Source organism: Balaenoptera physalus (genome assembly GCF_965194825.1).
Source record: "Balaenoptera physalus genome assembly, chromosome: 17".
Classification (NCBI taxonomy): domain Eukaryota; kingdom Metazoa; phylum Chordata; class Mammalia; order Artiodactyla; family Balaenopteridae; genus Balaenoptera; species Balaenoptera physalus.
This window is the reverse complement of record NC_138895.1, coordinates 671,003-686,179: the sequence shown is the minus strand read 5'-3', so window position 1 is coordinate 686,179 and position 15,177 is coordinate 671,003. Positions and strand designations below refer to the sequence as shown.

Here is a 15,177-nt window from a genome sequence, read left to right as displayed (position 1 = left end):
GGCTATCCTGGATTTGATGGAATCCAGTCTGGGCCAGCCCACGGCTGGCTGGGGGGCAGGGGGTCCCGTCCCTGTGTCCAGCTGGGAGCTGGTCCCTGCCTGGTCTCTGCCTTGGCCAGGGGCTCCTGTGTGGGAGGCTGGGCCCACCCCTGGTTTTTGCAGCTGGGCTTCGTCTTCTCTTAATCCCTAGTTAGCTGGGCCTTCTCGGAGGGTCTGGCTGCACTGTGGTAACAGCCTGTACACATCCACTGACCCACCTGCACGCCTGCAGGACAGCTTCCGAGAGACCCCCAGAGTGCTCAACGTTAAAACGGTAATGAAGGTAATGAAATGATATAGGTCAGAAATTGGACCTACGTGACGTAAAGGAAGGGCACTGGAAAAGGAATAAATGAGGGTAAAGGAAAATCTTTAACCTCTGTTGTTCTAAACTGATCTATAACAACGATGGGTTCAGTGTTATGCCTTGTGAGTAAGTGAAGTGAATGACAGCTGTTATAAGGGACTGAGGGAGAGACTGATAACGTGGCTACACCCTGAAGCAGGCAGTGTTATCTGAAAGTGGATTTGACTGGTTCTAAGTGTGCACTGCAAACTCTAGGGCAACTACTAAAACTTTTTTCTAGAAGTATAATTGACACCCTGAGAGAGAGGAGAAAATGGAATCATACAGAATGCTCAATTAAAATGAGAAAAGGCAGGGACTTCCCTGGCGTCCAGTGGTTAGGACCTGGCGCTTCCACTGCCGAGGGCCTGGGTTTGATCCCTGGTCGGGGAACTAAGATCCCACCTGGTGCAGCCAAGGGGGAAAAAAAAAAATGAGAAAAGGCAGGAAGAAAGTGGAAAACAAAAAAAGAAACAAGAGCAAGGAACAGAAAACAAATATACGTATGATAGATCTTAATCCAATGATAGAAATATTCACTTTAAATGTCAATGGTCTAAAATATAAGAAAGAGACTCTTAAGAGCGGACAAAAAACGTGAGCCATCTCTGTGGTGTCTACAAGAAATCTGCTTCAAACACAAAGACTCAAAGAGATGAAAAGCAAAGGGATAGAAAAAGTTATATTATGCTCATGCTAATAAGAGAAAACTAGAGAGCTACATTAATTTCAGACACAGCCGACTCTGGAGCAAGGAAAGTCATCAGGGATCGAGAGGGGCATTACCTCATGGGAAAGGGGTCTGTTCTCCTAGGAGACGTATCTGTCCTTAATGTGTGTCTGCCTAACAACAGGCTGCTAAAACCACGTGAAGCCAACTGACAGAACTGCGAGGAGAGAAACAGACCCATGGCTGTATTTTATATATTGTGTTTGGAGACTTCAAGTCCCCTTACCAGTGACCGACAGATCAACAGGCAGAAAATCATAAAGACATAGTTGAACTGAGTAGCACCATTCCCAGTTCTGACTGATGTTTACAGACGCCTCCATCCGACAAGAGAAGGACACACCTTCCTCTCAAGCTCTCATGGGACATTCATCCAGACAGACCACATTCTGGGCCACAAAACACACCTTAACACATTTAAAGGTATAAAAATCATACTAAATGTGCTCCTAAACCACAATGGAATTAAACAGAAATCAATAACAGAAAGATAACTGGAAAACCCCCAAATATTTGGAGATTAAACAATGCACTTCTAAATAACACGTGCGTCAAAGAAGAAATCTCGAGAAATTTGAAAATACCTTGAACTAAATGAAAACAAAAACACATCAAAACTTGTGGGGTGCAGCAAAAGCAGTGCTTAGAGAAGTTTACAGCACTAAATGTAAATATTAGAAAACATCTAAAATCGATAATCTAAGCTTTCATCTTAAGAAACAAGAAAAAGAGAAGTAAACTAAAACACAAAGTAAGGAGAAAATAAGCAGTAACAAAAATTAGAGCAGAAATCACTGACATTGAAAACAGGAAATCAATAGAAAAAAAATCAAGAAACCCAAAAGTTGGTTCTTTGAAAAGGTCAATAAAAATTAATAAACTTCTAGCTAGGATAACCAAGGATAAAAGAGAGAAGAAACAAATTATTTATATCAGAAATGAAAGAGGGGCCGTCATTACTGCTCCCGTGGATCAGTAATAAAAGGAGAATAAAGGAATGTCAGAAATAACTCTATGCACCCAAGTTCAATAACTTAGGTGAAATGGACCAATTCCTTGAAAGACACAATCTGCAAAAACTCCCACAAGAATTAACTAGTGATCTGAATAGGCTGAGACCTACAGGCACACCTCAGAGACACTGTGGGCTCGGATCCAGACCACTCACCACAATAAAGCGAACACTGCCATAAAGCTAGTCACATGAATTTGGGGGGTTCCCAGTGCATATAAGAGTTACGTCTACACTACACTGTAGTCTATTAAGTGTGCAATATATACATTATGTCTAAAAAAACCCACTTAATTAAAGAATACTTAATTGCTAAACTATGCTAACCATCATCTGAGCCTTCAGCAAGTCATAATGTTTTTGTAATAGTAGCATCAAACATCACTGACCACAGATCACCACAGCAAATATAATCATAATGAAAAAATCTGAAATATTGCACAAATTACCAAAACGTGACACCAAGACACAAAGTGAGCAAATGCTGTTGAAAAATAGCACTGATAGACTTGCTTGACACAGGGTTGCCACAAAACTTCAATGTGTGAAAAATGCACGATCTACCAAGCTCAATAAAACAAGGTAAGCCTATATTAAAGCAATTGAATCAATAATTCATAACCTTCCAAAACAGAAAGCACCAGGCCCAGATGGGTTCACGGATAAACTCTATCAAACATTTAAGGAAGGAATTAAACCAGTACTCTACAATTTCTTCCATGAAGATAGTAGCAGAAGGAATACTTCCTAACTCATCCTCTGAGGACAGCATTCACCTAGTACCGAATCCAGATGAAGACATTACATGAAAGGAAAACTACAGACCAATATCTCTCATGAACATAGTTACAAAAGTCCTTAACAAGATATTAGCAATCTAATCCAACTATATAAAAAAAAGGATTATACCATGACCAAATGGGATTTATTACAGGTTTACAAGGCTGGTTCAGTATTTTAAAAAATCAATTACTGTAATTTATCATATCAACAGACTAAAGAAAAATCATATGATCATATCAATAGATGCAGAAAAAGTGTTGGACAAAATCCGACACCCATTCATGATAAAAACTCTCAGTAGCCTAGGAAAAGAGGGGGTTTCCACAACTTGGTAAAGAACATTTACAAAAAACCTACAGACAGAATAAACTAACAAAGAAGTTATGTGATTTAGGAAAGAATGAATCGAACCTAAATGATTAATAGAAGGGAGGTCCAGGACAATAGCTGACAACAGAGCAACTAGTCAAGATTGGTTCAGAGGGACAGAAGGCTCCAGGAGGGAGATTACAAAGGAAAAGGATGACTCCAAAGACCTGTCACCGTTTTTGAGGACTTGGGAGAAAATGAGGGTGTAGGGCAGGCAGTGCTAGGAAAATAAAAGTCAACATAAAACTCCATGAAAAAAACCACAGAAGAAAGGAACTAGAGTGTGTAGACTAGTTTCCCGTTCAGCTAAAAATATTTATATAATCATAAAAATACCATTTTTAAAGATGTTTTTCATGTGGACCATTTTTAAAGTCTTTATTTAATTTGTTACAATACTGCTTCTGATTTATGTTTTGTTTTTTTGGCCGTGAGGCATGTGGGATCTTAGCTGCACAACCAGGGATTGAACCCAAACCCCTTGCACTGGAAGGCGAAGTCTTAACCACCAGACCACCAGGGAAGTCCCAAAATACCACTTATTGATTTTCATCTTTGAGGATCAACCTGTAGACAAAGTGCAAGGCTTTATAGCTACAGAACAGCATCAACCTTAGCAACACACAGAACCAACTGGAAGGGAAGGAAGAGAGCGGTAGGAGAAGAGCAGGGTTCTTTTCCTTCAATGTGTGGAATAAAGAGATTATCTTTAGCAGAAAAAACAACAAACAAAAAAACAAAACCACAAAACTACAGCTAACGTCATTACCTAATGGTGAGAAAGAAAGTTGATGCTTTCTCCTTAAGATCAGCAACAGGGCAAGGAAGTCCCCCCTCTCACCGCTTCTACGCAACCTGGTGCTGGGAGTCCCAGTTTATGCGAGAGGCCAGAAAAGGAAATAAAATGTATACAGGTTGGGAATGAAGAAAAACACTGTCCTGTCCACAGATGACAGTTTTCTCTGTAGAATACCCCAAAGAATCAACAACAAAAAATCAAGAACTACAAACATGTTTGTAGCTAGGTTGTAGGATACAAGGTTAAAATATGAAAGTCAATTGCTTTCCTATATACTAACAATAAACAAGGAAATCTGAAATTAAAAACACACAACACCATTTACATTAGCTAAAATAAATGAAATACTTAGGTATAAGTGTAGCAAAATATGTACAAGATCTATGTGAGGAAAACTACAAAACTCTGCTGAAAGAAATCAACGGTGAGATATTCCATGTTTACGTACAGGAAGACTCAACAGTGTTAAGATGTACATTTTTTCTAAGTTGCTCTACAGAGTCAACACAATCCCAATCAAAATCCCAGCAAGTTATTCTGTGGATACCAACAAACCGATTTTAAAGTTTATATGGAAGACAAAAAGACCTAGAATAGCCAAGACAATAATGAAGAACAACGCTGGAGGACTGACACACAACAGAGCTATCATAATCAGGACAGTGTTGTAACAGTGAAAGAACAAATAAATCAGTGCAACAGAATAGAGAGCCTAGAAATAGACCCACATAAATATAGTCGACTGATCTTTGACATTTCAACAGAGAAAGGACAGTCTTTTCAACAGTGACAGAACAACTGACAAACACATGGGAAAAAAATGAATCCAGAAAGACCTTACACCTTTCACAAAATTTAACTGAAAATGGATCATAGACTTAATTGTAAAATGCAAAACTATAAAACTTCTAGAAGAAAACAGGAGAAAATCTGGGTGACCCTGGATCAGACAACGAGTTTTTAGATACACCAAAAGCACAATTCATGAAAAATAAAAGTTGATGTTGGACTTCACTAAAATTAAAACTGGTCTGCAGACACTGTTAAGAAAATGAAGAGACAAGCCAAGGACAGGAAAAAATATTTGCAAAAGACCTATCTGACAAAGGACTGTTCCCCAAAATATATGAAAAAACTCTTAAAACTCAACAATAAGAAAATGAACAACCTGAATAAAAAATGGACCAAAGCCCTTCACAGACACCTCACCACAGAAGATATACAGATGGCAAATAAGCACATGAAAGACGCTCCACATCCCATGTGGTCAGGGAAACGCAAGCTAAAACAGCAATGAGGCACCATCACACACCTGTTAGAATGGCTGACAACCTACAGCCCTGAGAACACCAAACGCTGGTGAGGACGTGGAGCGCAGGGGATGTGACCTGTCACAGAGCTCTGCTCTGGGGGCACGAGGAGGACTGTGCCGGCCCAGCTCTCCCTCCACTGCCCAGGTGTCGCTCCACGGGTGGTGCTGGCCAGAGACCCTCCATCAACACTGCCCTTCTCCAGAGAGGCCCCAGTAGACACTGGATCTCTCACCGTGGGCCACACTTCCTGACGCTGCCCTTTGGTCACCTTGTCTGCACCGGGAGTGCCCAATCTCAGTCTCAGCTCTGTCCCCCTGAAGGGTTGCTTTCTATGGCGGGGGCACAGCTTCCTCCCAGATCTGCTGCTGCTCTCTAGTTACGATCATGGCCCACGCAAACCCACCCGAAGAATGGAAAACAGATGTCTGCCCAAAGGCCCTACGTGAATATTCACAGAGGCATGAATCGCAGTATCAAAAAAATGTGCATCAACTGATGAATGGATAAACAAAACAGGGTCTACCCATACGATGGAATATTCAGCCACAGAAAGGAATGCAGCCTGAGAAATGCCTCGAAAATGTCCTGCTGAGTGAAAGCAGCCAGAAACCAAGGAGCACAGAGCGCACGATTCACGCGCATGAGTGTCCATGAGGCTGAAGGTAGAGAAGCAGGAGCCGGGGGCTGGGCGGGGACAGGGCGTGACTGCTGACAGACGCAGGTTCCTCTCTGGGGCTAGTTAGTGGGCGTGTTGCACAACTGTGTGAACACACTAGAAACAGTGAGCTGTACACTTTAAAAGGGTGAGTTTCATCTCAATGACACTGGGATTGAAAACTAGACTGCCACTTTGTTTTCAAAGCCACTCAGATGACAAAAGCCAAGATGTAGACTAGGAGGTGGATGCACAGCCCTGTAAGTGGACCGACAGCCACTGAGTTTCTCACTCTGAAACGGTTAATGTTGTGTTCTGTAAAGCTCACTATAAATTTTTTTTTTTTAAATATTAGGGTCTTCAGAAAAATCGGGTCTTCTCTCTGTCCCTACAAGTGTCTACACATTCTCCTCTGCTTGTACGTCTGTGCTTCTTACTCCCTTGGCTGCAGGTAAGAGTGGGTCAGGTTCCAAACCCTCCTCAGGAAGCCAGCTCTTCAGGTGCATTTTCTCATAAAGTGGTGCTTCAGGTGGTGGCGATGCCTGCGGTCCCCTAAGGCCCAAGCGGGAGGGGTGGGGACTGTCACTTGGGGGCTGCTTCCTCACCCTTCCCTGCTCTGAGCCCGGGAGCAACCCTTCTCTGAGAGAGGTGAGGGGATGGGAGCCTCTCGGGGGCGGCTGGAAACCACAGGCTGTGGACAGGCTGCCCGAGTCTGCTCGAGTTTGGCCCTCTCGGCCTCCAGGCTCGCGACCACCCTCCCCCCTGCTCCTCCAAACAGCAGCGCAATCATCTTCCTGCCAACAGCCAGCCACGGCTTTGCACCACAGTCGGTCCGTGGTGCTGAAAGAATAGCTTCATTTAAGACAAAAATCTGACCATCCCACCTCGTTAACATGGCCGGGACAGCAGAACAGCACAGGGCCAGCCTGCCCACGACAGCCCCGCTCCGCCAGCACACGAAGCTCTCACGGCTGCCCGGCGTTTTCCATGTGCCCTCACCTGTCTGGAAGGCCTTTACCAACTCTGCCAGAGCAATCCCGAGGGCCCTGGCGCTCCACCCCTGCCGTCACTGCCCCCAGCCCCCAGCCCCCAGCCAGCCGCCCTCCGCCCGGCCCGGAGCAGGGAGCACTCAATGTCCGCCTTCGCCACCAGCTCCATTTACTCCTCAGCAAGGCTTTGGGGTCAGTCCTGTTACCCCTGTTGCAGAGATGAGGAAGTGGGGACCCGGACACAGGTGACAGAGCCTGCCTTCTTCAGGACCACCAGGCTGTAGCAGTTATGTTTCGGTACTAATGGTAAAAGGAAACGCAAAGAAGGGAAAATCCAAACGGCCTCAACACGACGAACACGTGCTCAATCTCACGAGCACACAGGGGCTGTGGGTTCAAGCACCAGTGGCATCACAGCTTTTGCTGTTCATAAAAACCACAGTGGCGTTCAGGAATCTAGTGGTCCAAGGGTGGAAGAGACAGGTCCTCAATGTTACTTCTGGAATTTCTGTACTTTTTGGAAATTAATTCAGCAAATTACTTTCACAGACATTCCTGCCCTCCATCCACATCTTGCTCCCCTGTACTGAATTTGTTACCCTACCTGTCAGTTTTCCTCCTGACTAATCCACCCGCAGATATACTTCCTTGCCCTGTTTCGCCCCCCACCCTGGGTGCTACCTGAGGCCGCAGCCCCTCCGGCCCCTCCAGATGCCCCTGCAGCCTCTTCCCAGATTCTGGCGCTTATCCACCTGCCCTGTCAGCAGCCTTTGTAAGCCCTGCTCTCCTCCTGCCCCCACCCTGCACCTGACCAGCCCCCTCCCCTGCCATCTCGGTTCAGGGCTCCTGTCCGTGCCTCCTAGAGGTGAGGTCCTGGCGACAGGCACTCGGAGCACTGCAGGCTGCCGTCCTGTATCTGGTCGCATCTTTGTCACGCATCCAATGTCAGGCACTCAACAAATACTCGATGAACAAATGAGCAAATGAATATAAGGTAAGTGTGATACTTAAGGAAATACAAATTACCTCTTCCATCAAAATCGACTACCCACCTTGGACGCTGCAAATGGAGTTGACCCGAGTGACAGAATCCAGCTCATCCAGCCTCACAGGGCTCGTCAGCTCCCAGGCACCAGAGGCCACGCCCAGCTGAGGCTTTGGAAGCAGGAGGACAGTTCGTCCAACACAAACAACCTGACCTGCCAACAGAGACACTTCAGATTATTGCAGCTCTGAGGTTTGAAACAAGCGAGTTCTCCTGCCAGTAGAGATGTGTCCTTTGCCAGCCTCCTGGGAGCTGGGGGGACTGGGGGAGCCAAGGGCACCACTGTGCGGTTCCCGTGTGTCCAGAGACACAGCACCGTGCAGAAAGGAAGCCCAAAGCCTTGTGCACTAAGCTGTAAGAGCACACAAACACTAGGTTCAAATTCCATTCATAAAGGCAAATTCTGCGTCATGCAAGTTATATACACTGAAAAATATACAGTCTACGCAGGATCCTACTTTGATTCCTGGAAAAAAGTACTGACTAATCTAAGCATACAGTTAGGTCTCTGTATCTGCAGGTTCTGCACCTGCAGATTCAAACTAGCATGGATTCAAACAACGGTGGATGGAAAATATTTGGGAAAAAAGTTCCAGAAAGCAAAATTTGAATTTGCTGCACACCGGCAAGTAGTTACACAGCACTGACATCGTGTTAGGTTTCGTAAGTGATCTGGAGAAGATTTAAAGTGTGGCAGGAGGGTTTCCCTGGTGGCGCAGTGGTTAAGAATCTGCCTGCCAATGCAGAGGACACGGGTTCGAGCTCTGGGCCGGGAAGATCCCACAAGCTGCAGAGCAACTAAGCCCATGGGTCACAACTACTGAGCCTACGCTCTAGAGCCCATGTGCTGCAACTACTGAGCCCATGTGCCACAACTACTAAAGCCCCTGCTCCACAAAGAGAAGCCACCACAATGAGAAGCCCGCGCACGGCAACAAAGAGTAGCCCCCGCTCGCCGCAACTAGAGAAAGCCCGCGCACAGCAACGAAGACCCAACGCAGCCAAAAATAAATAAATAAATTTATTAAAAAAAAAAATGTGGGAGGATGTGTGCAGCTCATATGCAGATACCACCATTTTACAGAAGGGACCTGAGCACCTGCAGGTCTTGGTGTCCGCAGAGGGGTGGATACTGAGAGATGAAAGCATGTGTTTAAATGTTCTAGCTTTTTATTTGTTTTAAAAAGTGATGCGCCAGGCACTGGCTTCAGGTGGCTTCTGCACCTGTAAAGTGTGACCCCAACAGACCACCCTTGAGTGACCACTGATACCTCCTGCTGCTGTGCCGGCACTGCATGCAGGGGTTTCTGGTTCTGTCCGTGTGGCCATCACAGGGGTCTTGTCCGCAGTGGACTTCGGGATGGGGCCTGCATTTCCGGAGCAACACAGAAGCATCAAGAACCCACAAAGCCATTTTCTGGCACCTCTGTCACCACATCAGGGCTGTCAGGAAGAGGAACGCGTACCTTGGTCTCGGAGAGCGTCCCTGAAGAAGAAGCTCTTGGAGGTGGCCTCGGAGAGCGCGTCCCGGACTTCCTGGCCCAGCACGCATGAGGGGGCCACGCGCACAGGCACGGTTCTGGGGAGGCCCGAGCCCTCACCCTGTGCTTGCAGAGTAGCGTCGGTCACCACCAGCCACACCTCCCTTGGCTCCAGAAGCAAACTGTTCACCTAGGATTCAAGGACACACTCAGGCTGTTACCTTAGTAGCTTTTCTTAGAGCCAAAATTATTTTTTAAAAGCAATAACCTTAGATGATTATTATTAACACTAACAATTTCTGATATCATTTCAATAAGTATTTCAAAACACGCAATAGCCTTTGCATGTCTTGGTCAGCAGCCCCCAGGACACGGCTGAGCCCTGTGAGCGCCCACCTCGCAGCTGGTTTACGGGCTCCTCTGCGGGGGAGACCCGCCCGTCCCTGGCTCCACTCTGCTCGCCCTCTGACCCACCAGGAGGCAGCCGTGCCCCTCCTCCCAACGCCATGTGTTCACACAGCTAGGGTGCGGATCAGCACACCGTCTTACCGGCAGCACACACACTCTGCTCTCCTGCTAGATGTAAGCTTCCCAGGGGTTAGGAATGGTCACGAACTGAATGCTTATGTCCCCCTCCGCTGCCTCTCCCCGCCCCACCAATTCATATGTTGGAGTCCTGCACTTCAACGCGGCGCGATGGTAATGGGAGATGGGGCCTCTGGGGGGTGACGAGGACACAATGGCACTCGCCATGAGGATCCAGTAGATGCAAATGGGGACGAGGATTTGGCTGGCAAGGCCCCCGTTAGGGGGCCAGCAGGGCTGGCCTGCGAGAACCTGGCTGGCACGAGGTTCAGCTGGTGCTGCTGGCGTGGATGGTGTGGTCAGGCTGAGGATCCACGTGGCGGTTGACACGACCGGGCGGAGGAGGTGACGGCACGGTCAGGAGCTGTGACTCGGGGGGGGAGGGGGAGCGCTCACGTGGTTGGGAGGGAGATTACATACAGGAAGTTAGAGAAAGTTACAGGGAGGGAGACGAGAGCCCTCGAGTTCCGGGACAGGTGCTGAATCTCTCTGAAGTGCCTACGAGCAAACAGGGAGTGGCTGTGACACGTGGCTGTCCAGCTCTGAGTTGAGGTCCAGTGGAGGCTCCTGCAGGACTGAGGGCCGAGAGCAGCCCTCCCCCGGCCTCGGCCCTCTGACTTGGGTGCCGCCCGGCGACCACAGGCTCCTCTCGACGGTGGAAGAAAGAGACCTTAGAAATGGCTGAGCTCCACCCTGAGGTTCCTACTTTCACCCCGAAAAGGAGGCTCCAGCTGCTTCTTCCTTTCTACAGCCTGCCTGTGTCAGAGAGGAGCCGACGGGCCTGGTCTGAGAACCGGGCGGGTCCCCCTGGCGGCTGCACGCCCGGCGCTTCACCAGGGGCTGCAGCCCCACCTGCACAAGGAACGGGCTGACCACCGCGTCAGCACAGAGTGCACACAGCTCAAGTTCAACAGTGTTTTTCTCTTTTGCTACTCCAGCAGTTTCTGAGAGAGATTATCCTTTAATAAGCTATGCAACACGTTTTGAGAAAGAGAGATGGATTACCTGTGGTCTTTGGTAAATCACTCTGGCATAGAAACTGCAACGGGTACAGGGGCCATCAGTCTGGAAAGGTATTGAAAACAGAGAGGAATGTCTCCCCAAGCTCACAGACACAGCAAAGTAACTGAGACCAGGGTACAAACAAAGACGCTACCTGGAGAATTTCTCTTAAGAAGCGGGGAATTGGAGGCTGGTAAAGCTTCGAAATAGAGTCTTCTTCAATTGCATCAATTTGTCCCAGGTTTGGATGAGCAGTGAGGATGTAACAGAAGCTAGGAGGAGGCAGATGAGTTTTTTCCTGTTCAAAATGAAGGCAAAAGTAGAACATGAATGTATTGTTAAAAGACTCAAATACACTATTAATATAAATCTACTCTTTAATAAAGACCTCTTTATTCACAGATGCAGGCTGTTTCTCTGGAAGGCTCTGTAAGAGATGGGTTATGTTGTTTCTCTCTGGAAACAAGCATAAGAACTTCTGTGCTTTTGAGTTTATTACCAATTCAAGATTTCATCTTAGAAGTTTATTCTTCAGAGTACACTGAAGACACCATTTAGAAACGTCTTCCCGGGAAGTAATCTAGAACTGGCATTCCTGACCACTAGGCTGCTGGTCTAGCACAGGACAGAGCCACCGTCTCGGCCTGTGCTAGGAAGTCAGCTACCACACAAGCAAGGTAGCCCCAATTCTCAGCTTGGGGAGCTAAAGCCCAAAGCAGCCGCTGCCAGCCTGCTGGACAGGGCTCAGGGCGGGGAGGAGGCACACATTTTCATCCGTCGATTTTGCTACCTGTGAGCAACTGACTACCATAAACAATGTGATGAGGAAGGAAAGGGAAATCCCTGGCTGAGCTGGTGGGTGAACCGATACCCATGGATTCTGTTTACTGAGTTTTTGCTCTAATTGGTGACTAAGTGTTGGTTCTACTACTCACTGGAAGGTGGCGGGGAAACCACCCGCTTCTTGTTCGGTGCGAGGCTGAGACCCTCAGTGCGCAGTGGCCCGTGACGATCGGGGTCGAGAGGCGTCGCGTAAAGTAACCTCAGGAGGCATGCATGCGGCACCGTGTGGAAGGCAGCCAGGCCCTAGCCTGTGAGCGAGGCGAGTGGGTCTGGATCTCTGTACCGGCTCCCACCCTCCCTCTGGACCTGGGCTTCTTGGGATGTGCACTGTGGGCTGGCACTGGCTCAGTGCCTGGTGGCCACAGAGCAGGTGCGATGGGGGGCGTGGGGTTGGGGGACGCTGCAGTGCTGGGCTTACCTCGAAGGCTGGCCCGTGGCCTGGTGCTTTCAGGGGCGCCACTGGAGGCCACATGGTGTCAATCAAACTGAAAAGCTCCGTCATCCTGGAAAAAGAAGAGATGGCCTGGTCAGTGAGCTGCTCACAGGCAGACCTGCTCCACAGACACCAGGCCAAATGCCAAGGAGCCGCCATTCAGGACGATGAAGTCAGGGGCACACAGACAGACAGACCTTGGAGCCTGACTGCACAAGGACAGGAAGGAGACTGTTCATTAAATTACGATGCATCTGATATACCTGGAGAAAACTCTCACTCTAAAAGATACATGCATCCCAACGTTCACAGCAGCACAACTTACAATAGCCAAGACATGGAAGCAACTTAAATGTCCATCGGCGGAGGACTGGATAAAGAAGTTGTGGTGCACACATACAATGGAATATTACTCAGCCGTAAAAAAGAATGAAATAATGCCATTTGCAGCACCGTGGATGGACCTAGAAATCAACATACTAAGTGAAGTAAGTCACAAACAGAAGGACAAATATCATATGATACCACTTATATGTGGAATGTAAAAAAATGATACAAATGAACTTATTTACAAAACAGAAATAGACTCACAGACATAGACAACAAACTTACGGTTACCAGAAGGGAAAGGGAGAGGCATAAATTAGGAGTTTGGGACTGACAGACACACACTACTATATATAAAATAAACAACAAGAACCTACGGTATAGCACAGGAAACTATATTCAGTATATTGTAGTAACTATAATGGAAAAGAATCTGAAAAAGAATATATACATATATGTACATGTATAACTGAATCACTTTGCTGTACACCTGAAACCCTGTAAATCAACTATACTTCAATAAAAAAACTATAAAAAATTATGAGGCAGCCACTGAAATGGTTACACAGAAAATATTTAAGGACACGGAAAGATATTCACAATACCCTGCTAAGTGAAAAGCAGACAACAAATTATAATGTCTCTCTCTCTCTAAAAGATTAAAAAAATGTTGTTAGTGGTTATCTGAGTAGAACTTAAAGGTGACGTTTATTTTCTTCCTTTGGTTTATGTATTTCCTATATTTTGCAAAACAAATATGTGTCACTCATAGAATAAAAAAGTTATCAATAAGTTATCTAAAATAAAGAATATAGCCAGACACAGAAAGACAAACAGCGTATGAGTCCACTTATATGAGGTCCCTACAGACAAATTCAGAGAGACAGACAGTAGTTGACAGAGGCTAGGGAGTTGGTGTTTCATGGGGACACAGCTTCACTTTGGGAAAATGAGAAAGTGCTGGAGGTGGATGGTGGTGACGGTTGCACAACAATGTGAATGTACTTAATGCTACTTAAAAATGGTTAAGGTGGAAAATTTTATGTAATGTACATTTTACCACAATCTTAAAAATCCTGTTTTAGTTGCAAAAAAAAATATACATCACAAAGACTTATTAGACTTTGCCTTAAGTTTCAACAATGTTTAATTAATTAATTAATTAATTAATTTTTATTTTTGGCGGCATTGGGTCTTCATTGTTGGGTCTTTGTTGCTGCACGTGGCTTTCTCTAGTTGCGGCGAGTGGGGGCTACTCTTCGTTGCGGTGCACAGGCTTCTCATTGCGGTGGCTTCTCTTGTTGCGGAGCATGGGCTCTAGGCGCGTGGGCTTCAGTAGTTGTGGCTCGCGGGCTCTAGAGCGCAGGCTCAGTAGTTGTGGCGCACGGGCTTAGTTGCTCCGTGGCATGTGGGATCTTCCCGGACCAGGGCTCGAACCCGTGTCCCCTGCATTGGCAGGTGGATTCTTAACCACTGCGCTACCAGGGAAGTCCCTTAACAATGTTTATATATAATAATGTTGTTTACTTTTTGAAAAGCTTGTGGCCTTAATAATTAATGTTACATATTCTTATTTCTCTCAACATTTAAGAGCAAGTACTATTTTAAGTGCTTAGGATCCAGCAGTTAACAAAGTCGAAACACTCAGAACTGAGAATGAGGGTCTCAGCATCACGGAGAACAAGACTCAAAGCTTCCCACAGTCTTTTAGCCCCTCACACCAAACACAACAGAAACGTGGCCTGCAGGGCGTGGCCTACAGCCAACACCAAGATTCTGGGTCCAAATCAAGCACAAAAGCGGTAAGCAAAGGGGGACACACGAGGGAAATTCACTCTCTCCGTCTCCTGACAGCAGCTGTTTGTGTGGGTGACTGGACAGGGCTGGGCGACCAGGGCCAGCTGAGGTTCAGAGGCAGCTGGCTGGACACCGGGTGGACGCCGGGGGCCCGCTGCGCCTCTCTCCCGGGCGTCGTCCACCCGCTCCTGCCCTGAACATCCTGCTTCTCTCCACACAGCTCCCTGAAGGACAGGCACCGAAGTGCCAGCCCACATGAGGGGCTGGAGACTCGGTGAACGAATAACCAGCACTCACACAGTCTCATACACACCCACACAACTTCTGAGAACCTGGCATAAACAGAGTCACGTGGTGCATGGCATGTCGAGTTGGCTTTCGTCATTCGGCACAACGTGCCTGAGATCCATGCAAGCTGCCGCGCCATCAGCAGCTCGTCCCTGTTTACTGCTGAGTGCCGTCCATGGCGTGGATGTGGCGCAGCTTGTTTACCATTCACCTTTGAGGAACATCTGGGTTGTTTCCAGTTTGTGGCTATTACAAACACTTGGGTACAGATTTTTGTGTGAATGCAGATATTTGTTTCTCTGGATAAATGCCCAGGAGTGCAGCTGCTTGGATAAGTATGT

General features: G+C 47.0%; 1 protein-coding gene across 6 annotated transcripts in view; it reads right to left on the bottom strand.

Annotated features, from left to right (window-relative positions):
- SPIDR (scaffold protein involved in DNA repair) overlaps positions 1 to 15,177 on the bottom strand; it is a 359,526-nt gene that overhangs the window by 9,648 nt on the left and 334,701 nt on the right. For 5 of the 6 annotated variants that reach the window (XM_082433911.1, XM_082433912.1, XM_082433914.1 and 2 more), the window contains 6 exons: positions 12,410 to 12,494; positions 11,303 to 11,446; positions 11,152 to 11,211; positions 9,547 to 9,751; positions 9,352 to 9,447; positions 8,088 to 8,234 (listed from right to left, as the gene is read on the bottom strand). In XM_082433911.1, coding sequence (XP_082290037.1) covers positions 8,088 to 8,234; positions 9,352 to 9,447; positions 9,547 to 9,751; positions 11,152 to 11,211; positions 11,303 to 11,446; positions 12,410 to 12,494 — 737 coding nt within the window. The remainder of the gene's footprint in view (positions 1 to 8,087; positions 8,235 to 9,351; positions 9,448 to 9,546; positions 9,752 to 11,151; positions 11,212 to 11,302; positions 11,447 to 12,409; positions 12,495 to 15,177) is intronic. The other variant, XM_082433913.1, reaches the window with a different exon arrangement.